A 26,907-nucleotide genomic window follows, 5' to 3' on the forward strand; every position below is an offset into this window, starting at 1 on the left:
GCGTTTGTTTATCCCTGGAGAGCTGGATGGCAGACATTAACGGGCACACACTGCATTACAGGACGAGTCCTAACCCCCAGGGATCCCTGGCCCTCTCTCTGTCGGCTGACGGAGGAGAGAGGGGTGTGTCTCTTCCTCGGAGGCACTTGTCATCCTGGCCGGCTCTATGCCAACGTCGTTTCAGGAGCTGAAAGCACAGTCTGTTTCTGGCAGCAGGATGCCCTTTCGTCGGACTGAGCAGGCACCGCCGGCGGGCGGCTGAGCTGTGTGCTGGGGTGGCTGGGGTGCTGGCTTAGGACGTTCAGGTGCTGTGACTACCCTCAGTCTCCGGGGAAAGGGGTGCCCGGAAAGAGGCCTGGCCATCAGGAAGCAGGGTTCAAGCCCAGTTCTTCCTGTAATTCTGGGCACCCCGAGGTAAGTCACCCAGCCTCCCCGAGTGACAGCTTTCCAAGTGGGGTTGAGCCAGCTAGTTTCTGAGGCCCTTCGGGCTCTGCCTCCAGTGGAGCTGAAACCTCCCAAATGTAGTGGGGCCCGGCCTGGTGCGAGAGACTAAACCTGACTTAGTGGGAGGCGCTCCTCTGGACCCCCTTCCACTCGGCCGTCCCGAGCCTCGCAGGACCCCTGCAACCCAGAAGCCCGCTGGTGCTGCTGACCAGGGACGGCAGAGTGTGAGTGCTGAGCCCCCAACCTCCAGTGGCCTGGACCCCCTCTTGGCTGCAGCTCTCTGCCCAGCACTGCCCCAGCCGCTTCACTCGTCAGGCCTGGGGCTTGGCTGAAGCAGCGCCCTGCCATTCCGGGGCCCGGCTCCAACACGTCTCACCACCCCGGCTGCCACCCACGGCACCTGCTCCCAGGAAGCAGAGAGCCTGGTGTGTCGGGGAGCATCGGGGCGGCTGTCAGCACTGCGACGCCCGTCAGGAGGGCTGGCAGAGACAGGCCGCCTGCTCCCTCTCCCTGGGGCAGCAGAGCTGACGGCTCCCACACACCTGGAGAGAGGGGGTGTGACGGAGCCTCGGGTGACACACGGCAGACTGCAGCCGCTTATGCCTGAACACAGGGGCTCATGGTTTTGGTCCCAGAGGTCAGTGAAGGCCGGGAGGGCACTGGCCAGGGAAGCGTGGGGCTGAGCTTCAGGGTCAGGCAGGACGAGATCTTAGGTCAGGGTTTCTGAGCCCTGGCTTCTGGGAGACAAGAGAAGGAGCTGGTCCAGGTCCGGGCAGCTCAGGAGACATCGCCAGAATTAGCTGGGCCAGGCCCGCCCCACGGTGAGTGCGGACCCAGGCTCAGCAGAGGCCAGCAATGGGGTTAGCTGAGGCAGAGTTGCTGGCCAGGGAGGGTGGGGCCTGCTGGGCGTGGTGGCCCTGCCTGAGTTAGCCAGGGTTTGTAACAATGTAACAGGGGTGGTAACAACTACTGCAGTGTGCTGAGTGCTTGCCCATGTCAGACTTGATGCACAATGCTTTAGAACCTCTTTGAATCTTCACAACAACACGGCACCATTTTATGGGTACAGAAACTGAGCCCCAGGTTTGGGTTCATTAGCTCTGAGTGATGCAGCTCCCTGGGCCTGTGGAAACAGGACCGGAACCTGGTCAGCCGAGCCCCGACCTTTAGAGCTGTGCTAAAGCCAGTCGACTGGCAGAGAGGCCTTCTCCTGGCCTCCTCGGGGCAGAGGCTCAGCTGCCTGGGAGGGTGGTCGGCTTGAGGGACCCTGGGGGCCCCTCCCCAAGGGCAGGGCCTTCCCTGGCTGCTGTGGCGGCTCCTAGCAGCTGCCATGGGGATGGTTCCATCTCCTGCCCACTGAGGGCCACCAGCGGGGGCCCCGTTGCCACTGTTTTCCCCAGGATGACTCCAGGTGAGACCCGGCATGATCACAGGCAGGTCACCCCCCGTGATAGAGGGACACGAGCCCCCACAGGACCCGTGTGCTGCCACCTGCCCTCTGACTTTAACGCACACCAGGGACTTGAGCTGGAGCCTCCCCACAGGGGTCTCCCGAACCCCCTCTTTCCAGCCACAGAGAAACGAGACATACAGAGGGCAGAATGGGCCCCATGGGAGTTTGTTTCTTTGGAACTGACAGTGTTTTTCTGAGAACTTTGCCTCTAAATGAAGAAATCTTCCAGGAATTCGGGGTCAGCAGGCCTAGCTGCGTAGCTGCACTGCATTTCCTCCTCAAACCTCTAAGCTAACCTCGTGAAGATTCTCAGGCCATGGGTCCCCGGGTCGCCCTTCTGGGGCACAACAGAGACTCTGATGCCTTCTCTCCAAACCAGGCCTGTTTCAGCTGGGTCTCTAAAGGGTGAACTTTCCCCCTTTTTGGGAGGGAGGAGACAGGAGGGAGGAGGAAAGAGGGGATATGCTTCTGGAAGAGCCTGTCCACTGACTTCTGTACCAAGCTCGGACTCTCCGAGCTGGGGGCCAGCTGGGGCCCGGGCCTGGTTGTGGGAGAGTCTGGGAGCATCCTGGGGTGGCCCGGCCCAGCCCTCAGGAGGCCGGCCTTGGGTGTGGGGATGGACACCACTGGCACCCTGCAGTGAACAGGGATCGGCATGCCGTACATGGTCCTAGGCATTTGAGACATGGCAGCAAACAGGGTGCAACACCCCTGCTCTTCCAGAGCTTCCTTCTGAGGGAGGAGGGTGGGGGCAAGAGGACAGACAGTAAAGAAATAACACGGTTGATGTGGCAACAATGGGACTGAATTGCAAGAGACGCATCTGAGTGACTGGAGCCTCACCCAGGAGGGCACACTGTTGGGGTCCATTTAGGTGAAGTTCTAGAACGGGAAGAGCTAACCCGCAGCGGGAAGCTGGACCTCTCGGATATGGAGGCTGGGAGACAGGAGGAAATGTCCTGGGTGACGGTGGTGTCTGGTATCTTGACATGGGCTGGAGCCATGTGGGGGTGGGCATCGATTAGAACGCACCCATGAGCACGTTCGAATTTGTGCATTCAGTGGTTCTCACTGTGTATGCAGTTTACCTCGAGGCAAAAATAAAATAAAATAAAAGAACCGTCCAGAAATACTGAACTTTGGTTGATGACATGCATGCTGAAGTACTGGGGTGAGGTGCCCTGCTGTCCACAACTCAGTCTGAAATGCATGAAAACTAAATGGGAGGGGTCGCCGGAGAGATGGGCACACAGAGATAAAACAACGCGGTAAGAGGTTCGTGGTGGATCTGGGTGTTCGGGGTGATGGTGCTTGTTTCAACTCTGCACACGTAAGCACTCGCGCTGACAAGCTGAGGGGCACAGTGGCGTCCCCTTGAGTGGGGTGCCAGGCAGACCACACTGAGGAGCTGACGGTTGAGCCGAGACCTCAAAGACCCAGGTGGGCCTCTGGGCAGCGGGGGAAGCAGGCGCAGAGGCCCTGGGGCCGGAGCACTGGGCTCACGTGAGGAGCAGGAAGACGCCAGGGAAGCTGGGGAGTGCAGAGTATGGGAGGAGCGAGGTGTGCAGGCCCCGGGGGGCTTGTCACTGCACATGTAGCATGTAGGGGAGATGAGGTGAGCCGACCCACTGACAGGGATGTGATATGACCTGACTTGGGAGGCAAGGGGCCCGCTCTGACTGCCTTGTGCAGAATGGACCACGGGCAAAGGAGAGACTGGAGCTGCTATGGGGGAGCCGTGGTTTCAACCTGGTGGAAAAGAGAGTGGGAGGAGGCCGCACCTTTAGGGGAGGAAAGAGAAGGAGGGGAGTCAAGAATGGCTGGCCAGAGTCCTGTGGTGGCTGGCAGTGCGTTTGCTCCAACAAGGGGATTGGAAGGGTATGGCTCACTGGGGAATCAAGACTCCTGCTTCGGTGAGAGAAGCTGGGGGGGGGCTGACTCAGCATTCGGGAGGGAAACGCTGAGGGCACAGCTGAGCCTGGCACTCCACAGTGAGGCCAGGGACCCACCCGGAGGACAACGCGGAGTCACGGGCATGAACGAGCTGGAGGGGGACCCGAGGAGACAGTGCGGATGGAGAAGGCCCGGGACGCCCAGGGATGTTCCCCTGGCAGGGGATGCAGAAAGTAGGGGGCAGGGGAGCGGCAGGGGACAGGCAGTGCAGGAGACGGCCAGGCATGGGACAGCGGCAGGAGACGAGAACATTCCAGGAGAAGGGAATGGCCAGCCTTGGTAAGTGCTGCTGGGAGGTCAGGAAAGAGGAGGGCAGAAATCGACCTTTGGATTTTGAATTTGCAGGTTGTTGGTGAGCTCACGACAGCCTCCTGGTGGCCCAGAGGACAAGGAAAGCTGGACAGTGCAGGGTGAGGTGGGGACGGGAGGTGGGCGAGGGCTGACAAGCAGACACACTCCTGAGAACTAATGCCCTGAAGAAGAGTTTTCTGTGTGCCAGGTGACAGCGATGATCTGGAGGGATGGACAGAGACCAGGGCTGAGAGAGGGCGGAGGAGCAGCAGGAGGAGCCAAGAAAGACACAGGCAGGACGGCAGAGGACAGCGTGACACTTCGGCGAGGGCTGGTCTGCTGGCTGGAGGGGCCCCAGACCTCAGTGCACCTCGCACTCCGAGTATGGGCCCACCAGGGCCTGAGGAGGGGAAGCGGTGGCTCGCGCTCCTTCTCCCAGGAGCAAAGAAGACCGGATGTAGTAGGTCCCTGCTACTGCACCTCCCCCACCAAGGGGGACATGGTGTGTTTGGGAAGGAGAGGGGAAAGCCCCCAAGAAGTCTTGTCCGTTTTTGGAGTGGCACTGGGGATGGCAAGAAGTCTCCTTGGAGCCTCCCAGTGCCCTTCACTGGGAGGGGACGAGAGAACCAAGTGGGGAGGCATGAAAAGCAGTGACGCCTACGCACAGCTGTGCTGACCTGTGCACACCTGCCTAGCTAAACTCTTTGGCTATAAGTCTGGAGTGCGTGGTGCATGCCATGTGGGACTTCCTGCAGCCAGAGGGCCTCTGGGAAGGTAAGGGTGGTTAAAGAACTTGCAACGCAGTGTCATAGCCCAGAGCCTGTCACACACCCGAGCTGACAGGCTGCCCGAGCTGCTGGGGGGCCAGAGCCAGTGGCTGATACCCACACTTGGAGCTTTGCACCAAAGACAGGCACTTGCCACTTTACGCTACCGGATTACATCTGGATTTCAATCGTGGTCCTTTGAGTTCTTTCAGAGGCAAAAGAAAAGGCATTTCCTTGAGGCAAACTTGTGTCTTTTCTTTGGAAATCACTTTCCCCTTTGCTCCAAAGAGGGTTCGGATATTAAGGAGAGAACATCAGCAGAAATTACATGAAAAGGATAATTAAACAAAAGCCCCACATTATAAGCCATCTAGAAGGGAAATTAAGCAGCTTTTGCCTTTTTCCCATCTTTGAAGGAGGCTGTCAAAGGGGAGCCAGAATTGTTTGGCTTGATAAATAAAGATAGTAACCAAACGTATCGCCCATTGTTCTGAGTCCACATTAAAAGCAACTGCTTAGCCAAGCTGACAAGCACCGCATCGCACAAACCCCTTTGCAGGTGGAAGGATTAAGAGACAGACAAGTGCTGGATAAAAAGACTAATTAATAATTTCCATCTCCAAGCGACTGCAGCTCCAGCAGCTACGCTCTGCCTGTCCTCTCAGGGCTGAAGGACAGAGGGAGGGATGGCGAGGCCGCCGCAGAGATAGATGGGGGCAGGCACTGGGGCGATGACGAGAGGTTCCATTTCACTCACCACGTGTCAAGTTTCCGCCCGAGACTGCAGTTTATTAGCCAGTGGGGCTTGTCCTCAAACAGGGTTGCGGGCAGGCCTGGTGGTGTTTTGCCACTTGAAAGGTGGTCTGGACAGGACCATCTCAGGGGCTCTCCCTTCCTGACTGCACCCACCCAGCCAGTGCCCTGGAGCAAATGGAGACATAGACACCACTGCTGGGGCTGCCGTGTGCCAAGCACGACACTAAGACCTTGGTGGGTTTTAGCTCCATTCATCCTCCCAGTGACCCCAGGAGGGAGGTATTTGGTGCCCATTTTATAAACAAACAAGAAGATTCAGAGGCGAACTCGTGTGGCCAGAGTCATATGGCCAGTGAAGAATGGAGCTATTCAGATCACGGCCCAGGCGGCCCCAGAAGGCAGCCGGAGGAAGCTTTTCCCCTTGCCTCGCTGTCTTCCCCATACTCAGTGACCCCTGCATCCACACGGTGGGGGCAGAAGGCCCCCCCCCAGGGCTCCAGCAGCACAGGCAGCTGTGACCTGCTCACAGCAGACCCTCTGGGTTGGTAGCCAGCTGAAAAAGCCAACTGCAGCCTCTTCCTGGATGTCCCCTATCCTCTGAGGAAGGGATCAGGATGAAGGAGTCTTCTGGAAAATGCCCAGTGACTTTCCTTAGAGAGAATAATGGTGCCTTTAGGGAACGGCCCTATTTTTCTGGAGGCTTTGGTGGGTCCGGCAGAGGCTCGGCATCATAAATTGCAATCAAGCGAAGATGTCTAAGAAGGAACTAACATTGGCTGCGCGTGCAGCCTTGGCGAAGATCCTGAAATCTTAATGGAATTGAGCAATTTTTTGCATAGCACAGTAAATTCCCAGTGTCTACCTTGTCACATTATTCAAGGCACATTAAATGGAGAAAGAAGTGGAAGCTGCTACTTGGAATAAAACCGAACGAGAAGGCAGCTCAAGAATGGCCCGTCTGGCAGCTCTCTCGGACCTCCCGGTGTCCGTCTCCCCAGACGGAAGTTTTCCGGGGGCTGCCAGGGCGGCGTTGGCGGAGGGACCCTGTCCTGCAGCCCTGCGCCCCTGACCGCATCTCTCCCGCCCAGGGGCCTACTTCCACCTGGCACGCCGCCCTCTCCTTCCCGCCCCGCGCTGCCTCTGCCTCGCTGGGCACCCTCCAGTCACTTCTCCCTCCGTGTCTGTGCCACGCGTGGAGCCCTGTCCTGGGGCCCCACAGCCCCTCACCCTTCTTTCCTGACCTTGACCTTCTCCCTAATTAGCTAACCACACAGTGTTTCCCGGAAGTCGGTCTTTCCTGCTCAACTCTCAGTGCCATGAGGTCAGAGGTGGTGCCCGCGCAGGTATCCCGCCCTGCCTGCCAAGGCCTGCTGACTGGCTGAGCAGCGGGCCCACAGGCTGGTCCCGACACACCAGCCTCACTCGCACATGCTGACAATTACAAGGAACTGGCCTCGGTACCTGGGGCATGGAAGCTGCTGTGGATGGTGGCTACAGATACTACGATAGACAATGAAAATGGCGATAAGAGTCCGCTGCTATCACCGCCACCTGGAGACGCTTTCACAGAGGCACTGACTGTGCAGCCTCGGTCGGTTGGCCCCATCTCTACTGCTCTCTCCTCCTTGGCCCAAGAAAAGACCGGGGGTGGGGAGGTGGCACGGGCCTCCCCACACGCCATGCAAGTCCCTGCCTGGCACCGGGCCCAGGACACCTGTCCAGAGGCCTTCTTCTCTAACAGCTCTGGCCCATGGACCTGGAGCCCATGGAGCTGGGACCTCACCACACTTGTTAGTGTCACCTGTTGCTGTGCACCTGGCCCGTGTCCCCTCCCTGTTCTCCCCGCCCCCGAGCTCACCTCCTCCTCCAGAAAGACCCCTCCGACTGTCCAGCCCGCATTATGTCCCCCTCCCTGGATCCACTGCATTGACTGCCTTCAGCTGCCACATACTAGGCACACAAGTTCAGGGTCAGAAATGACTTTGATGCCACCGGGTGCTTCACTTACCACTCTTCACAGCCAGCCTCCCCAAATGCTTGGGGCCCAGCTGCTCCCTCTGCAGTGCTACCAAGTCCCTGGTGGCATGCGGGGCACCTGTGCTCAGCTGGGAGGTGGCAGCCAGGAACGAGGAATAAAGGACCAGCACCAGACTCTCTTGTCCTTCTTGTCATCAGGACCCAGTCCCCACGAGGTCACATGCAGGACCTGTGAGCTGTTTCCCTTCTCGGGCCTGCTTGCCGCCACACCTGTGCCCCTCGGGCCTGGCCACTGTGGCCTGTGGGCTCTGGAGGGAGGGGCTGTGCCAGCATGAAGAGCCTCGGCTCAGCCCCAGCCTCTCGACCCTCCGGGGTTCCTGGTCTCTCCCAGACCCTGTGAGAATCAGGGTGCATTCACTCACTCCTGACTCCCCACCCGGGCAGCTGCGAGAACGAAAGACACTCAAGTGCCGTGGGCTGCCCGGTGCCGCCTCCTGTCAGGAAGACCCCCTGCCCCGGCCCAGCCCACACACACCATGTGCCCCATCCTGCACGTTTTATGGCCGAGGGTATGACGTCCGAGCAGGGCTGGGCTCCCTGCTATCACCGCGCCAGGTCGGCAGGTGTGCAGTGGTCTGGCTGCCTTGAGGCGCCTTGCCTCCCCGCGGACTGGGCTGGGGACCCCTGCCACCAACTGGCTTCTCTTCCTTGAAACACATGGGTCAAACGTCTCCTTTGGGACAGAGTCGACTTCATGAACACGCCCTGTCTGTCCAAGCCCCATCAAAGCCTCATCTGGTGGTCGGCCCTGTAGAATCTCAGGGTCTTGAGGACACATGGCACCGCCCACACGCAGAGTGTTCTCCTCGGTGCTTTCTTTCCCGGCTGCTTCTGCCTCACCCTGATGACACATAAAAATGACCACTGAGCAGGAAGCTTGGAGTGTTGTCTGTGAAGCTGTAATGTCCTCCATTAGAAAAATATGAGAGAAGAAAGGAATAAAGGAAGAGAAAAAGGCAGAAAGACAGGAAGGAAGAAGAGGAAAAAGAAAAGAAGACAGGAAGAAGGAAGGAAGGAAAGAGGGAAGAAGGAAGGAGGAAGGGAGAAGGAGGAAGAGAGGGAGGAAGGAGGGAGGAAAGAGGGAGGAAGGAAGGGAGGGAGGAAGGTGAGATGGGGCCTGAGGTGAAGGCCCAGTGTGCGGCCTGGCCGGCGGGCAGTGCCCAAGGTGGCTCGCTGTGGTCACAGCATCAGAGGCTCAAGGTCATCAGGGCTATAACCCAGCTCCTCATAACCCAAATGTCCTAAAATTCGGAGCCCACACATCCACCATTCTCCAGTGATCCAGGAGCCCCGAGTCCCCGGAGTCCCTGGGTGTGCACAGCAGTGTTCACGGGCCCACGGGCATCTGTGTGTGTGGCCACGGTGGGCAGGGAAGGAGCCCCCACTGCTTGCACCTCAGAGAGCTGGTCCTGGATTCCAACAGCCCCTGAAGGGCAGTGGCAGACACAGAGACACGTCCCCTCTTCCAACAATGATAACCGAGCGTTTTGGAGAACAAGGCGAAGAGAAGAACACTCATCAGCAGCAGAAAGTTTCCAAATGAGCCACCCAGAGTCTCCGGGCAGTCTGCAGGGGCCCACCCCCCCTCTGGAGCGGCTGGGGAAGCACACAGAGGAAGAAGCGGACATGGGGGGAGTTCGGGAGGCCCTGAGCCAAATCACTCGAAAATCCCAAACAGGAGGGGCTGCGGGGGGAGGGGCAGAGGCCACTGGCCCTTGCCGTCTGGCTCAGCCAGGAGTAGCCCAGCAGGCAGGAGGGGTGGCACTCCCTCCAGGCCCCCACAAAGCTCGGGGCCTGACAGCTACAGAAATGACTACATTCAGGTCATACAAGGCCAAGGTGAGAAGGCTTGGGGTGGCCCGACCCCAGCCTGGAGCCACCACCAACCAGCTGGGGGCCCTGAGCCTGGCCCTTCCCTCTCCGGGCCACGTGGCAGCTGAGCTGGATGCTGCTGACCTGCTGAGAGGAGGCGTGCGTACCCGCCCAGAGTAGGGGCTTCTCGCGAGGCACATCTGCCAAAGGCCCTGATCCAGCTGGGGCAGTGGCCCAGGTGCAGGTCATATGGGCTCAGAGTGGCCTGGGGTCTCAAGAAGCCACTCTGGGCAGGTGGCCTCATGGGCTGCTACCAGTTATAGCAATGACCTTATGCGCCAAAGGGCTAAGAAAGTGGCCTCAGTCCCTTCAGTCCAGGGGAGGCCCTGCTCACATCCTAATAAAATAAATATTATCGATATAGAGAGAGAGAACACGCACACGCATGTGTTGTCCCCTGAAAGCCAGGTCACGTGAAAGCTCAGAGTACCACCTCAGTGCCGTCCACCTCCCTGACCCCGTCTCGGGCGGGCATGGTTGCCCTCTGCGCCGGGTTGGGTCGGGCTGACGGGCTGTCTGCAGCAGAAGCACGGCCCTGCCCTGTCTGGCTGAGGCCGTGGGCTGGGCGCCTGGGGGAGGGGGGCTGCTGGGGCCCCTGAGGTGAGCTCACAGTCTGGCCTGGCTGGGCACAAGTCCCGCTGTGCCAAGTGGCCTCGGGAGAGGCTGTGTCAGTGTGAGGATGGCGGAAGCCTGCCGGCTGGCACAGACAACTGTGAGCTGAGCCAGGACAGCAGCGGGGACAGAGTGACTGCTCCTCCAGGAAACCCTCCTTTATTAGAAGCCCACCCTCCCTGCCTCCATCGTCCTCCAAGCCCCCTTCCTTTCTGGAAGGTTCTCCATCCCGGCCCATCAGCTTTCCGTGGGCAGTGGGGCGTTAGCTGTGTGGTGGGGCCGCTGCCCCTGTCCCTGGCAGCGTGTCCTGTGCAAGGTTCCGGTTGGCTTCTTCGGAGCCAGGCCACACTGAGCGGCCCCTTTCTCAGCTCTCCTGCCATCACTGGGCCGCCGCCTGCGCTGCCACCCAGGCCTTTCTGTGGTGATTGGTGGCAGAGACAAACTTGCACCAGCGTCTCATAGCTTCTTTCCTATTTCCTATCAGACATGGAAGCTGGCCCCGCTGTCACTGCCCTGGTACTGCAATCAGCACCAGGACACACTGCCCTGAGCGGCTGGCTGCCATGGGCGCTCTCGGCTCCTGGAGGGAGGCGAGCCACACTAATTGCTTTGGCCTTCAGTCCTCAACCTCCTACTGCCCAGACTGACCACGGAGAGGAGCCCCACACCTGTGTGCCTTCCCTCCTGTCACCTGCTTGCAGAATCAAGAGTGACACCCGAAGATGCAGCAGGGAGGGGGTGGACTGACAGTCCCCCCAGGGACTGGGGAGAAAATAAAGAGGCCCGGATTAGCCCTGAAGAAACTGAATCCAGTGATGTGGCCCTTGGGGAGACCTGGACACCTCTACCTGCTGGAAGGTAATGAACTCGGACATACAGAATTGCCCCAGGAGTCTCTCCAGCCAGGCCTGAAGCCCTAGGGATGGGGCTGGGCCAGACCAGCAGGACCCCCCTACTTCCTGCCTAGCCCTAGAAACAGGAACCAGGCTCGAGGTGCCCAGCTGAGTGGGATCCAGTTTGGGGAGTAATGAGCTCGAGCCCCATGGCTGCCTGATGGTGTCTGATTCCAGGAAAGTAAATTCCGTGGAATTAAAAAGCCACAAGAGCGTGATGCACTGAGAGGCAGAAGGCAGAGGCGTGGGTGCAGGAGAGCAGGCCTTGGAGAGCAGACTGCTGGGGCTGCTGGAGGGCGAGCTGGTGGGGACGCTGCTCCGCGGCTCAGAGGTGCCGCTGCACCAGGCAGGCTGCAGCCAGCACAGACAGCGGGTGCTGGGGAGGTGTTCTGATGGGGGCACAGAGACCACGGAGGAATAAAGCCCACACAGGCCCCACCAGCGGTTGGGAGGCCCAGGGAGGAGTTCACGAGGGACAGAGGATGCTCAGGGCGTGCAGCCAGAGTGTGACCCTGGGTACTCGGGGCAGGTCTAACCCCACCAGAGCCCTGCTGTCCCCACACCCACCCCTGCAGCCAAGCACAAGAAAAAGTCATTTGCCAAATTGCAGAATGCCTCAAGCCCATCCTTATGAAACAGACAGGACAAGTGCATCCCACAAGTGCCTGAAGGTCCCTCTCCCAAGGACGCAAGGCGGAGCCATTATAAAACCAGGTACGACCGGGCCAACCTCCAGGGGAGACAGACCCTGGGAAACTGACAACAGGGCAGGTTGCTGGGGAAGTGGTGTCTTTGCAGATCAGCACGTCCTCAGACAGTCTCGGGCGTTGTCTGCCCATAAACTTGTCTGAAGGATGGACAGTAACTTCTGGGAACTTAAGAAGAACGAAAAGAGCTCGGAGGTGGGGAAGCCTCGGCATTCACACCAAGATGGTTCTGGGCCCTGTGGACACCCTCCAGGTGCCTTCCCCGGGACTGGACGCTTCCCCGTGCTCCACGGCACGTGTGGCTGTCATCTCTCTAAACACATGTCGCTGCCCAGGGCAGGAGACCCCCAGAGCCCTGGGGCCTAGGGGTCAGTGAAGCTGAACAACAGGGGCGCAGACCACAAGGCCCACAGCAGGAAGGGCTAGTAGCAGCAATTCCCGGGCAGAAGCAGGAGCAAGAATTTGGATGATGGGTTCTAAGAGCAACTGCAATCAGAAGCTCTGCTTTGAGAAGGACCCAGATCCAGCCTGGATAACTCCCTGGGACCACCCCACTTGCTGGGCAAGAGGACCACCAGTGGCCACCCATCAGCAAGAGGCTGGTGGCCCCTGAGCCGCCCAGGCCTGGCTCAGCAGGGCTGCGCCCAGCACCACAGACAGAGATCTGGGAGTCACAGCCGCCCTCTGCTGCAAGACACCCAGTTGGTGTCCCCGCCCTTTCTACATCCTCTACATGGCAGACATCAACAATTGATCGCAGAGCTCTTTCCTGCTGAGGCAAGAGCTCCTCCTCTCCCAACAACTGTCCCAATCAATCCGAATCAATCCAACAGCAACTGGCAAGCCTCCAAAAGCGATCTCCCCACATGCTAACAACTGACCCACAAGAGACAAGGAAGGTGCAGCTTCCAGCTGACAGGCACTTTGCTGTCAGGGGCAGGATGCTCAGCCTTCTTTCTGTCCTCATCCAGAGGACACAGAGGCATCCTGGAAGCACCTGGTGGGGCTTTATTCCCGTGGGGCAGGTGAGGACACTCCCCACCAGGCTTTCTCCACTCCCTGGCACCCACCAATGCGCCATGCCAGCCACACAGCTGGCCTCAGCACCACATACCACGTCCCTACTGGGAACGCTGGCCAGGACCAGGGCCATGGCGTCTCAGCCCAGGTCACCTCTGCCACACGCAGGAGCCCCACCCCACTCAGTGCCCTCCGCGGCCCCTTCCCCACACTGGAGGCGGAAGAAGAATGCAGTGCCAGCCACCTACCTGAAGGAGCCAGTAGCACCTCCGGTGGAAGGTGGGGATGATGGAGGAATGGACATAGCAGCCGTACAAGCACTAGGGAGAGAGGAAAAACGAGAATTCAGTTGGAAAGAGGAAAGGAAGGGAGGGAGGAAGACGGCACAACAGAGAAGGAGCAAGGAAGGACCAGACGCGGCCAGCCCCCGAAGGAGACAGGGCAGGCGCCTCTGCGTCTGGCCCCAGGACCAAGAACCAGGTCAACGTCTGAAAAGCACAGCTGACAAACCTGTGGGACAACTGGGGTGCTTAGCCTTTGGGGGGCCATGGAGGTGTGTGAGAACCCAGAAAAACCAGGGGCCGGGGGACCGCACATACGTACACATTTTGTCTGTAAATTTAGGGGCTTGGAGTTACTGAGATCACTCATAGGGCCTAGGTTAAGACCCCTCGGTGGACGGGGAGGGGCTGAAGGTTACAAAATTGACTCAAATACACGCACATTCCAGAACTTTCTGACCAAGGAGTGTCACGCCAGACAGGGCAGCCCCAGCTGGCAGGAGCCCCTAGGCACGTGGGGCTGGGAGGGCGGCAGTCCCAGGTGCCCCCTCGGAGCCCAAGTGGCCCTGATGCGCATCCCCACTTTCTGGGTCCAATGAGTAGTTTGTTTATTCCTGTACTTGTTTGTCCTAAGTATAAACCTGCATCTTATGCAGATGGATTTGGTCTGAGAAAACACCCAGAGCCAAGGTGGATAGAAGGTGGATATGAATCAGGTGGGTGGGAATTCAGGCTCAGGATCTCTGTGCAGGGCAGACGTGATGTGCGGAGGGGCACAGACCCGGGGGGTGGAGCTGAGCGCTGGGGTGGGGGGGGGGCTGGGCACTGCCCGTGCACACAGCACTGTGGAAACACCACGGTGGGGACCTGCTGCGGGCAGAGCTGCAGAAAGGGTGGGGAGGAGTCGCCACCATCGAACTCTGAGTGTCTGAGGGCAGGTGAGGGGATTTGGCCCTCTGCTCTCGCCTGCAGGTCCCAATTGGAATGCTGTCCTTGCATCTCCACAGGAGCCCCGCCTTCCCAAAACACCTGGTCCAGCGGGGGGTGGGGGGGGGTGGGCAGAAAGAGAAGGCAGGGCCAGCAAGGCCTGGGAAAAGGACAGGCAAGGTCCCCCCTCCCCTGCAACTGCTCCTTCTCCTCACTCTCGCCCTCCACCCAACACCAGCCCTGCAGGGCTTTTCAGAGACACCCTCAAACGCTGCCACACCCACCCTGCCAAAGCACCAAGTGTGTGAACCACCCCGACTAGGCCCCAGCCTGTTGAAGCCCTGCCTGTCTGATTAGCGGAGTTGGAAGAGAAATAATTTTGGACTGTGGGATTCTGGTTGCAAGAAAATCAGATTTCCAATATGTTAGAACTTTTACAGATCACCGTCAGCTGGGACTTAAGTAAGCCCTGTACAAACCAAACAAAGCGGAAATTAATTTGAACGATTCCTTTGCAATTCTTGCCCACAGAATGTATTTATTATTAAGAAGGCAATATTCTTTCCTGACTCTTCAATACACTTTTTCTCTGTTTTTATTTTTAAAAAAATTTTCAGTAACTCACTCCTCTCCGCCTAAGGAGACTCACATTTGGACATTTTTGTCCTGTAATCGTTTGTTGCAGAGAATGAGCAGCTTACTGGCACCTTCCATCGGCCCCTTTTCTTAGGAATTTGCATGTTGGCGGGGGCAGTTTGGGGACCTTTCCAATGACACCCATTGCTGTGAGAAGTTTCTCCTGTCCCTTTGAGATCACAGGCGTCACGCCTGCTCCTTCTCACTGCTCCTTTCTCTTGCAAGTTCACAACGCCTTTCCCCTCTTCACCTCTCTCTCTCTTTCCATGGCTGTTTCTTGAACTTGAAAAGAACACGGTTGATTTGCAGCACTGTTTCCCCCTCGACTTGCCGCAGCATCCTTGAACTGATTGTGAAGGGATCCTTGAGAATTTACTGAGCCCCTGCTGCGTCCCTCTGTGCAGGACGCCTGCCCTCCCCTGAGCGCGGCCCCCGCCCCTACCGGGAACTGCCCAGAACCACCCAGTAAGCAGAATGATGTTAAAAAGAAAAACTGCCGATCCTACATCAAGGCTCATGCATTTTAATCAGAGCCCGTGGGGTCCCACTCAGAACCCAGTTGCTCTATTTATAGATGTTACTCCAACCACCCTGGTGCTCCGAGGTCTCTGGTCTCCGCAGATGAGAAGCACAGTATTAGGAAGGCAGGAGAGAGGAGGGAGGCTGGCAGTGGACCCCTGATGAATGCCAGCTACGTCACAGGCACCCGGGGAGGGGGAAGGGGCAGGCTCCCCAGGGAGCCCCAAGGACTGGTTCTGTCCCTGTCGGGGTGGTGTCTGTGCTGAGCTGGTGGCAGTCAGCGAGGAGAGATGGCTCTGACCTGGGGGTCGGAGGGGACCCTGCTCAGAACCTCTGCTCACCAGCTGGGGGTCCTTGTCATTCCAGGCTGTAAAATGGGCACCATCCTCATCCTGTCCCCTGGGTGGCTAAGGGGGTTGGGAGCTGATGCCCGGAATGGGATGGAGGGTGGGGGTGGCGGCTGCCAGGCAGAGACAAAGCTGTCAGTCACAGAAGGCCACGAGAGCCACAGCAGGGCGTCCGGCTTCACCCTGGAGCAGCAGTGTGCCAGGGAGCAGTCGGGAGCGCGGACACAGGCCTGCCCTGTGAGTCAGAGGCACGCCGCCCCCGATGATGAGTGTGCGGGGGAACTGCACCAGGTGTGAGGACGACGCCCAGCTCTCCAGCGGGGGGATGAGGTGTGGTGGTCGCAACGCCAGGACAGGAAACCTGGGGGCGCAGTGGGCTGGGGAGAGGGACTGACTTCGCATTTCTACTTGGTGACTCTGAGGAGCTCCTAAGACATCTGAGTGGTGACACACAGAAGGTGATAAGCTGCAGAAACCTGGGGCTCAGTCTGGGTTGGAAATACCGGCATCACGGACACTGAGATGGCACTGGAAGTTGGGGAGAGGCTGGGGAGCAGGTGCCCACTCAGGCCAGTTTCTGCAATGCAGGGACAAGCCCTTCAGATGAACAGCAAAGGCAAGGGGGCCTTGCCATCACATGGACCTGCCTCACTGGGGACCCCCACCCCTAGCCCTCCCCCCTTTCACCTGCTCTGCAACTCCTAACCATGGCCACAGCGTCTCCCTCGCCAATTCCTTTTTCACTGTCATCCTCATGTTGCAGGCTTGCCGCCAGTTTGCAGTCCGTATGACAATGTCATCACCGAGCCGACTGGGAATTAACTGCACGCCATTTCACCAGGTAGCATATCCAACCCGTTCCCTTTACCCACTGATCTAAAAAGCAACCCGGTTTGTCCGGAGTGGTCTGTGTTGTGCAAACTCCTGGTGCTTTTCAATCAGGGGGTCCCTCTGGGGGATCCCTGGGTTGAGCTTTTCATTGGGGCCATGATGTGGCTGAAGGGAGAGGGAGGGCCACATCCGAAGGCTGCCGGATACAGCCGTGTGTGTGCGCACACTGCACGCTGCATCCCCCGTGTGTGTACACAAAGACATAAATAAGAACGCGGCCAGCTATTTATAGCAAACTCAGGAGAGCTTCACCTTGCAGGGGGAAGCAGCGCTCACATCCTCTCAATTCGGGGATTAGGGACGATGGCCTCCCTCTCACATGGCAGGTGAGGGAAGAAGTTTTTCTTAAACACTCAATATTGCTTTTATGACTCTGTGGGGCTCTGCTTTTTTCTTTTCTTCTTAAATAGAAAGGAAAGACAGACTTAGAGGGGAAACCAATAGCAAACAAGAGCTCCTTCAGTTCCAAACCCACACTTCCCTAAAGAAAGAGATGTTTCTGAGGCGGGCATCAGCCACACATGTCCCCGAATGTACTTCTCCCCAACGGATTCAGCTGCTGGGGACCCCCATGATGCAGAGGGTCCCTGGGACCCAAGAGCCGATGGCCTCCAAGGCCCAAGGACCGAGGCCTCAGTGTGGCTTTACTGATTGGGAATCAGGCACGACCAGTGCTCTCTGTCCAGCTCGTAGTGGAGTCACATGACTCAGCGGACTCTCCCCTCTCTCTGCTTCCCCCACCCTGGGTCAAAGCTCAGTCCCCCTCCTGTCCCCTCCACTCCGGGCTTTGGCTCTGAAAATAGCTGGCTCCTGGTCCCCAGGCGGACCTTGCGCTTCCCACCTCCATGTTCCTCCTTGCACAGTCCTAGCACTTTGGGTCCTCTCTCCTCCAGGAAACCTCTCCTGACCAGCCAGTGGACAGGGTCCCTTGAAATGTCCCACTGGGGTCATGTGGCATGCGGGTGCTGCCTCAGGTTTGTATACGTTGGTCGTCACTGTCATTTGACTTTCCATGCCCACTGGCCTGCCTCCCCTGCCCAGGCACTGGCTGAGTTTCTGGAAAGGGCCAGAGTCAATACTTCCGTGAGTCACGTGGTCTCTGCTGTAACCGCTCCACTCGCCTCTGTGGGGCACCAGCAGCCGTAGAGGACACGGCACCAAGTGGGCTTGGCTGGGTCCCAACGAAACTTCACTCGTGGGCACAGTAATTTGAATTTTGCGTAACTTTCACTTGTGAATATTATTCTCCTTATGATGTTTTCCCCAACCATTAAAAAATATAAAAAGCATTCTGGCTCACAGGCTGCACGAAGGGAGGCAGCCAAGGTCTGGTCCCTGGGCCGTAGCTCGCTGACCCCTGGACATCAGATTGGAAAGAGTGAGAATTACATGGTCCTGTGTCGAACCCCTCACAGTGATTTCACAGAACAGGTGCTCAATAAACCTCACCATTTCCACAGGAGGCGAATACATACTCGGGACAAGCCAGGGGCAGGGAAAACCGAGCACACGGAAAATACAGACTGTACACCAGTAAACACACATGTGATTACTGGACAAATCATGTCTCCCCACAGCAGCCCCTCACCCCAAATGGCTTGTGTGAAATCGGCCGGCACCCAGGCATGGGGCTCGGACCAGGGACTTCCTGGCTCGTAGAGACCACTCCGGCAAAGCACGGTCTCCTCTCCCTGGTGAGCGCCTTCAGCTGAATCCGGTGAGAGACGGGGCAGGACGCTGGCGGCAGCGCCTGGGCGGTAGGCGCTTTGGCCCCTTCCCTCCGCGGGCAGAACCCCCCCACGGCCTGGACCTCCCGTGAAATTTCCTCTCTGAGAGTTTTTCACTCTGTGTGTGGGGCTACCTCCCTCAGCGGGCAGCCAACTGCCAAAGTCAAGGCCTGCTGCTGACCTCCATACCTGGGAAAAGTGTGAGCCCAGCATCTCACCCCACGGATTTTGGGAACAAATGTCCCCTGTGCTGTCTGGCGGGCCTCTTCAGAGCAGTGACATCCAACGCGGCAGCCATGAGCTACGTGTGGCTGCTCAAGTGCAAATGCAGCAGAATGAAACAGAAGAGAAACTTTCGCTCCTCCACCGCACTAGCCTCGCTCCAAGTGCTCAGTGGCCACGTGCAGTTGGTGGCTACCGCCCTGGATGGCACGGGACGTTCTGTCACCACAGAACACTGGACTCAGAGGCTCTGGTGAACAAGGGCCGGGGTGGGGTTCAGTTCAGGGGTGTTTGGCTGAGACCCTCGGAGCCCAGAGGTGGAGATTTGGGGAAGCCGGGGTTGGGGGCAGAGTACTTGGGGAGGCTGGGACTTTAAGAGGGGCCGCGCTTTGGGGAGTTGGGATGTTCGAAGGCTGGGCCAGGGTGAATCAGTCGTGAGTGCCTCCCTGAGTCCCCTGCGCCCCTGACTGAAAAGCTCAGTCCCCCAGGCTGCCTCTAATTCAGGGATAACACCTGCTGCTGCCCCAGACGCGGGTGTTTACATCAAATCTCCATCCACAATCCTCCCGATGAGGGTCCCGCTGCCACCTGCACTGCAGAGAGTCCTGCCACCGCCCCAGCACCGGGCCACAGCCTGGGGTGCGGAGCTCAGTTAGGCTGGTGGGGGCAGCCCCCCGGGTCCCCCAGGGGCTTCACCTCTCTCCCACTGGGGAGGTGACCGCACACAGGCAATCAGTGTGAAAATAGAGTTTTAGGTGCCTGGCTCGCCTTGCACGCTAAATTTGATGTGCACTTGACAAAGATGAGTAGTTTTAAAAAACGTGTTCTTGTATAAAGGTGACAGAAGAAAACAAGATAATAGAAGGGAAAGAAAAATCCACAGAGAAGATAATGGTTTCAGCCTGCTCTGAAGTGATTTAGGTGCAATGGCCATTTATTCAGAGTGGTCCAGGCAGGGTCAGACAGAGAGGCAGCCCCCCCCGCCCAAGAAAAGGCCACCCTGGGCCGGGCTGGCTCCCGTGCAGGAGGTGGTGGTGAAACGCATTTCCTGTAAACGAGCTGTTCTGCAGTCTGCTCTGTGCAGGCCTGCAGGCCTGTCCCCCACCATCCCCCAGGCTCCCGTGGGAGAGAGACAGGCCAGCACACTGATGCTAAGCTCACAGGGCCCCTGGAGGGGGTGTGATGGAGCCCCAAGGAGGGCAGAGCCCCCTTTTTCATGTTGAAGGTCGGCCAAGTCATCTAGGAGGAAGTGACATTTGTGATGAGTCCAAAAGGGTGAGGAGTTGGCCAGGCAGAGAAGGTCAGGCCCGGTAGACAAGGAGGGCATCTTTGGAAGCGGGGACAGTCTGCTGGGCAAGGCTGCCTACAGCTCCCCGGCTTTCCCATCTAAACCCTCCATTCGGCATGACGTGGTGGCCAAGTCCGTGAACCCACAGACTGTACTGCAAAACTCCCCAAGGGACCAATGATGAGTGGTTGGAAGATGGCCTTGCACTTGAGGCAAAGGCCCTGTGATTTTTATGGCTCTGCCCTTCTCCACGGGTCCAGGCTCTGCATGTTGAGGCAGATTTCCTGGAAGGGCCTCGGGAAGCTCAGAGAGTTCAAGGGACAAGTGCAGGTGCAGGACTGGAACCTCAGCTGCCCCACAGCTCCCCCGCCCTTCCTCCTATCACTGCAGGGCGTCTCTCCCATTCCAGCAGGGCAGGGTCTCATAGTTCATGTGTGACTCAGGAGGCAAGAATGTCTCTCTTCCAGATCTGAGATGAAATAGCCAGGGTGGGCCTCTCACCCACCCGGGACTCTCTGTGGGGCAGGAAGGCACCAGACTGGGCAGAGCTACAGGGCTTCTAGGTGGAGGTTAAACATGGTCCTTGGGTGCCAAGGTTCTGACAGCCTCAGGAGAAGCAGGTGACCTCCAAAGAGCAGATGGAAGTGAGAACCACCCAGCACCTTCCGGATCTCCCCAAACTAGCAGCAGAAGTATATCCCAGCAACCCTGCTACTCCCCGAGTACCCTGAATCAAGTCGAAATGGATCCAGGAAGGCACTGTGGGGACAACGTGGGCATGACATGGACTTTCTCTCGCCTCTTGTCTCATCTCTACATTTGTGCTGCACTGGGCTGTGTGAGGCATACGCAGGGAAGACCCACACAGCCCAGCAGTCTGCCCAAGGTCACGTGTCTCAGAAGAGACAGAGGAGGACTCCAACCCGCCCTCGTCTGGGCCAACACCCTGGCTCCTTCCCCCATTGCATGCCCTCCCTGGCAGCCTTGCCTGGGCATCCGCACAATGGCTGAGGGCAGGCCGTCTGCAGGGCCTGTCTTTGTTAAAGACAGAAATGAAGTCCTGGGCTGCTCCCGGGACTGTCCTTGCTGAAGGATCTGGTTCATATTAATCTAAGATTAGACCAAATGATTCGATTCACATGCTGCCTGCAAAAGCACTGGGCCTCGGAACTTGTTAAACAGTGAATTGCTTTAAAATTAGTTTGCGCTAAATGGATTGTAGTCGGATTTGGCCTCCGGGGCTGGGTGACGGGGGAGATCTGGAATATTAGATCATTGACCAAGCACGCAGGGCAGCCTCTCTCCTCAATCTGTGACGGCATCTCCCAGAGCAGCGAGGCCCTGACACATCAGGGGGCTCTGGCCACAGGGCTAGGACCCCACCCTGATGCCTGTGGGCTGTGTAGGCAGATGCCAGCCCTGGCCAGGCTCAGGGTGCCCCAGGGGGTCGGGCCTTCCCCTGGAAACAGCCCCTGAGCACTGTACTTCAGGGGGTGGATCCCCGGGCAGGGGTGGGCAGGCTCCCAAAGGCCCATTCTCCAGGGCCTTGGGACCTCCTCCTCCCTGGGAGATGGCTACCCCTGGCCTGACAGCCTGGTGGTCTGATCTGTTGTCACATCAAGTCAGTTTTTTGGCCAAGGAATTGAGTGTCCTCTGTGCTCGGTGCTGTGGGTGACCCAGGGAGTTGGGGTCTCTCTACAACCCCGAAGAGGGGGGGTATGAGCCCCTCCCTGCAGATGTGGGAGCTGGGTCAAGACCTTGCCCGAGGTCACCTCTGTCGGAATCTGACTGCAGAAGTTCATCCACATTTCACGGGGCAGAAGGCCTGGGGGCACACAATGGAGAGACGGCCAGGACCAGGGGCCCAGCAGGGCTGTGGAGGTGGGGTCCTCGGAGCTGGAGGACTTGAGGGGCAGAGAGAAACCGGCAAAGGGCAGCAAAGGTTGGCAACTCTGTACCCCTCCCAGGCAGGCAGTGGCCCAGGGACAGTGCCAGGAGACGGGGCAGCGCTGGGCAGCCCGGGACAGGAGTGTACCCACCCAAGGCCCTGCAGAAAGTGCTGGTAGGCCCCCAGCCCTGGAGGCAGGAGAGCCCTAGACGTCTCCATGGGCAGGGACTCAGACGGAGCACACAGGGCAGGGTGGCTCCTTGGGCAAGGAGAAGGGCACCATCACCACCAAGGTCCCTGGGACTGTGTGAAGAGCAGGAGAAACCCGAGAAATGCTATGGGGTGGACCATGGAGAGACTCTCAGTTCTCACCCTGGAGGCTCCCCCATCTCCACAGAAAGTTCTAGGCCATTTTTACTACACAGGAAATGAGGAGCAGAGGTGAGCAGACAGGTCTGAGAGGGACCAGGGAGGTGGCAGTCCTGCTCTAGGGCCACTGCAGGGTGTCACACCCGCCAGGGTCACCTGAGCCACCCTCCTGAGGACCAGGCCAGGCCTGCAGAAGCTCGTCTAAAGCAAGCGGCTGCAGGCTTGCCATGATGGTAGGAGGAGGCAATAAAAATCAAATGAATTTTTAGATAAAAAGGCATAAAAATCATGCTTAAAGATATAAATAAAATCCCTGGAGCTCAGCTTTATTGTTTTTGGGGATCCAGGATTAATAAATTAGTGGGCATAAAATGGAATGGAAGCTAAAAATTGATAATGAGGTAAATTTAGATTTAGAGAGGAAGCTGACCCAGGCCATGAATCTGCAGCCTCAGAAGACCGGCCGGAGGGAAGGCGGCAGGCGCGCTCTCCGAGGTCCCGCTGGGGCCGGGGCCCCAGAGACTGAGGGGAGGAGCTTCGCTAGGGGTCCAGTCCAGGTGCTGTTCTGCCCCTGGGCCGCTCAGCCTGGTCTACCTGGGCTCCTCCCCAAGTCCCCTCCGCAGCACGCACCAGACTGCTTTGGGGAACCAGGCTTCCCTCTCTCAGAACTCTCTCCTGGCACCGGGTCCTCCAGAGCCCTGGCGAGGCTGTGTGCCAGGCAGCCCCGCGCCTCTCCTCTGGCCGTGTATGTGTTTATGTACCGTTCCCATCTGGTTACCTCCCTGCCTCAGTTCTCGTTCCCCCAGCCCTGTTCAAACTGTCTGAGCTGTGTCTACCTCAATAACTTCCTAAAGGTACTGAGCATAAAGAATAAACACTGTAAATAACACGAAACTTCCTTTTTCTTGAAGTCAAAGTATATTTGCTGAGACCTGTCTCCTGGAGCCTTGCCAAGTGGCTGGAACTGATCTTGGAGTGGTTTATGCTGATCGTGGACTCCCGCCCCGCTCCCCACACGCACACTGGCAGGTCCTGAGCGCCCCCGGCGTACCAGGCAGCCAGCACCGAGGACTCTAGGAGGGAGATGCAGCCCCACGTCACTCTCGGCACGGAGTCCCCACACCCCATCACATCTTAGCAGGGCTTGCCACACTGGAGCCAAAGAGATGCTCCAGTCTCTGCGGAAAATAATGGGGAGACGCTGAGTCTCCGGGGAGGCCAGGGGCTGTGTCCTCTGGGGCTGGGGGTTTGGGGTGCATATTCCATGTAGCCAGCTCTTGTCCTCACTCATCCTCTGTGTCTTGGTCCTCTGTTCCCGGAAGGAAAAGGGACTTAGGGGATTCGGACAACACCAGGAGCCAGCCCCAAAGCCCCCAGGGGCCAAAGGCAAATTTTGCCCCCCAAACCCAGCCCGCCCTGCTGTGCATGAGAGGCCTGGAGTGCTGGCATTTCTGGCTGTAATTACTGCTTTGCTCCAGAGCTGCTACAACCAGCTACCAGCACTGCCTGGTCCAGGCCCGGGGAACGCCGTCCAGGTACCCAGGGCACACTTCCACACGCGCAGCTGTGTGCAGCAGGGGAGTCCAGGAAAGGCATTGTTGCTCAAAACAGGCGATGGGGTTTTGTTTATTAAGAAGGTGGAGGGAACGCCGGGACTGAGTCTGTGGCTGTGTTAATGCGAAGCTGGGCTCCCTGCCAAGACATTAAGCGGAATCGAATTCCTGAAACCAGCTTTAATCAGCAGATTTTTAAGGTTAGAATTACTCTCTCCTCTCGAAGCCTTGCCAAGGTTAATTCGGGCCCAAGCATGCAGAATTAATGGGCTGGACAGAGGGAGTTGGCCTTTTTCTGGGTTTTTCTCAAGTTCACAAAAACATCCCTATGAAAGAGACAGGGCAGCAGGGCAGAGCCTGCCTGTGAAGGAAACACCCAGAATCAGGCAGCGGATCTGGGGCCTGCGTCAGAATCGCGCCCAAGGGCTTGCTTTGGCCGAAGACAGATGCCAGGGTGGGCAGCAAGTCTGGGAGCCTTAGAGGCCTTCAGAACACACCCTGTAGGGGCTGCTTGGCCACGCCCTCCCTCTAGAAATGAGTAAATGTGCTGAAAATACCTGGGACATCCCCTCTGAGCTTCCACAGCCCTGGTGGCATTGAGTAGGGGTGTGAACCTTGGCTAAGTCACTCAGTCTCCCAGAGCCTCTATTTCCTCATCTGCAGAATGGAAATAATAGCCATGCTGCTGCTGATGGTAGTGAGGGTGAGGTGTAAATGACAACCACTTCACAGGGAGGTATCTGTGGTTTACCAGCAAGAAGGGCTGGCACTGGGGGCGGGGGTGGGTGTGTGACCTTGGACAAGAGGCCCTCCTCTTTTGAACAAAGGGCTATGAAGGGCTTTGAATGCTGGCCCTTGTGGGAGGAGCAAGGGAAAGGACCATCCCCAAGGGCCTGTGTCCTCAGGCCCAGCGTGCTTCCGCTTGGCTGCTGTCCAGGCCTGAGCACCTCTGCAGGAGAGCTGAGTGGGGGACAGGGGCCCCTCCCCGCCCTTCCCGATCTGACCCTTATCTTCCCTGGGGGGACAGACATGGGTGTTGGAGCCAGACCTGGGCTGGAAACACACCTGCACTTCCCACAGCCCCACTGACCGGGGTGGGGACTCAGCCTCTGACTCTCAGCAGCCCTGTCAGGAGAAGGCGGTGGGTGCTGCCCCGGATGCTGTTTTGTGACACGGCGTGTTTCCGTGACTGGCACGCAGGAGGCCTCCGATCACCAGAGGCTTCCTCAGTTTCCCCAGATGCACCTTCCTCCTGGAGTCTGAGGATGGTGTTCCACAGGGACACTATGTCACCTGTCCCTACCCTGTGATCACAGCTCTATTACTCGACTGCCCCCAGGCAGACAGCTTGGGGTAGCTGCCAGGACAGACAGGCCTGGGCTCAGGCTGTGTGTGCGTGTGTGTGTGGGGGTCCTGCCCTGTCCTTTCTCTGCAGCTTTGTCAAGGCCCACAGGCTTGTTATAAAATAGGCAGCAGGCAGGGCACTGGGGACCTGCCACCGTGCAGGTGGGGTGGAAGGGTCCGAGATCCCTCTGGGACCACAGGCTGTGCGCCCTGTCCTTCACCAAATGAGCCGGGGACCCTCCTTTTGGAGAGAAAGTCAGATTCTCCTGGACTCTGTTCAGTTTCCCCCTGAAGTTCCTGACTTTCCTCAGGACCAACCAGACCGAGCCAGCCCCACCCCTGGCCCTGGCCTGACTCGGTTGTAGGGGGGCTAGTGCAGCGAGGGGAGGAAGCCGGGGGGCAAAGACCAGGCAGCGGCTCCTAGGTGACAGGAAATCCCCTGCCCACCTCCCTCTGGAGACAGAAGGGAAGGCCAGTACGGCCAGTCTGCTGACCAGACCACACCTCGCACATCTGGGGTCCCCAGGGTGCCACCCATCCAACACTGGCCCTCCAGGGCACGGGTCTGAAATGCAGCCCACCAAACCCTCCTCTCACCTCACTGCCCCCCAAAGCCTGTGAGCTCCCCTCCTGTGTGTCCCCTCACTCCACCTGCCCCGCCGGGACCCCAGCCCGAGCCCCTCCACCTCGCCCCCCAGGAACTCCAGCAAGGACTGCAGTTTGAAGGTGAGAATCTGCTCCTGCCCCTTCCACTGTCGATGCTGTCCGGGGTCCACTCCCTGCCTCCCAGGATGCATTGCAAACCACACTCCCCACCAAGTGGTCCAGCTCCCACTCGCCCTCCCCTTGTTCCCCAACGACACGACCCCCACCCACATCTAGTCCAGTGAATGGGGCGCGCCCTCTCTGTGCTCGGAGCCCAGCAGTGCTGTCGGCTGGAAGGCTATTCAGAAATCACACAGAAACTGCAGCCCATCCTTCAAAATGCTGAACACAGAATTCCCACATGACCTCGCAATTCCCAAAGAGTCACAAGCAGGTACGCCACCTTGGCCGGGGGCGCAGTCGATGAGAGCTTTGTCCTGATACGGCAAGGTCACGGGGTTCATCCCCAGTCAGAGCACACACACGAACATCAGCCAATGAGCGCACGGACAAGCAGAACAGCAAATGGACACTCCCCTCTCTTTCTCTTTCTCCCTCCCTCCCCTTCCTCTCTCTAAAAAAAATCAATAAAAATGTAAAAGCAGGCACTCCAGCGAGTCCGTGCACACTCCTATTCTCAGTGGCTCTCTGCACAAAAGGTGGAGACGGCCCCCATGAGCATGGGCCGAGGGGTGGATGAGTGCGGCCCAGCAGCACTACGCAATGCTACGCAATGCTGCTCTGCCGTAAACAGGACTGAGGTGCTTACAGACGCCAGGGCTTGGGTGGACCTTGGAAATTGTGTGTTCCATGAAAAGCCAGACCCAAAGGCCACGTGTTGTAGGATTCCTGTCCTCTGAAACACCCAGAGTGGGTAGACCCAGACAGTCAGATACAAGAGGCCCAGGCGCTGGTGGAGAGCCCAGAGGGCAGCGACCCTGGTGGTCCTGGGTCTCCCTGGGGGGATGCAGTGGTTTGGCAGCAGAGGGGATGGTTGCACGGCCCTGTGAATGTACTAGATACCTCTGAACTATTCTCTTTCAACTGGTTTACTTTATGTTACGTGAACCTCACCTCAACTGATAAAACAAGACAAAACCGAGGCCCAGGCAGAGAGCAGAGACAAGGGACAAGGGACAAGGACAAGGGCCCCCTGCACCTGGCCCCTGGAGAAGCTGCCTGAGCTTCAGGAACCTGTGAGGACGCGGGAGGGGGGCCATGTGCGAGTTCGCTGCCCAGCGGACATACACTGGCTGAGTGTTATGTGCTGAGCCCTTGACGTCACCAGGGATTTGCTGGGGAATGAGGAAGCCAACCCTGCCCTCTGGAGCTCACTTCTCTGGGCAGGGGGTGGGCCTCCCTGGTTTCCTGCCTAGCAAGCCCACTGCCCAAACCTCAGCCCTGAAGCAGGAGCTTCCCTGCTTCTCAGCATCCCCTCTCCATCCAGTGTCTAAGGGTCTCATCT

The 26,907-nt window shown here is 58.3% G+C and overlaps 1 protein-coding gene across 1 annotated transcript in view; it reads right to left on the minus strand.

Moving 5' to 3' along the window:
• The window catches only part of CAMTA1 (calmodulin binding transcription activator 1), a 586,497-nt gene that overhangs the window by 197,258 nt on the left and 362,332 nt on the right, over positions 1-26,907 (minus strand). Inside the window, exon 4 of the mRNA XM_053660233.1 lies at positions 13,054-13,125. Within this exon, the coding sequence (XP_053516208.1) occupies positions 13,054-13,125 (72 nt within the window). The remainder of the gene's footprint in view (positions 1-13,053; positions 13,126-26,907) is intronic.

Source organism: Artibeus jamaicensis, unplaced genomic scaffold (genome assembly GCF_021234435.1).
Source record: "Artibeus jamaicensis isolate MK-2021 breed Jamaican fruit bat unplaced genomic scaffold, CSHL_Jam_final scaffold_847, whole genome shotgun sequence".
NCBI lineage: Eukaryota > Metazoa > Chordata > Mammalia > Chiroptera > Phyllostomidae > Artibeus > Artibeus jamaicensis.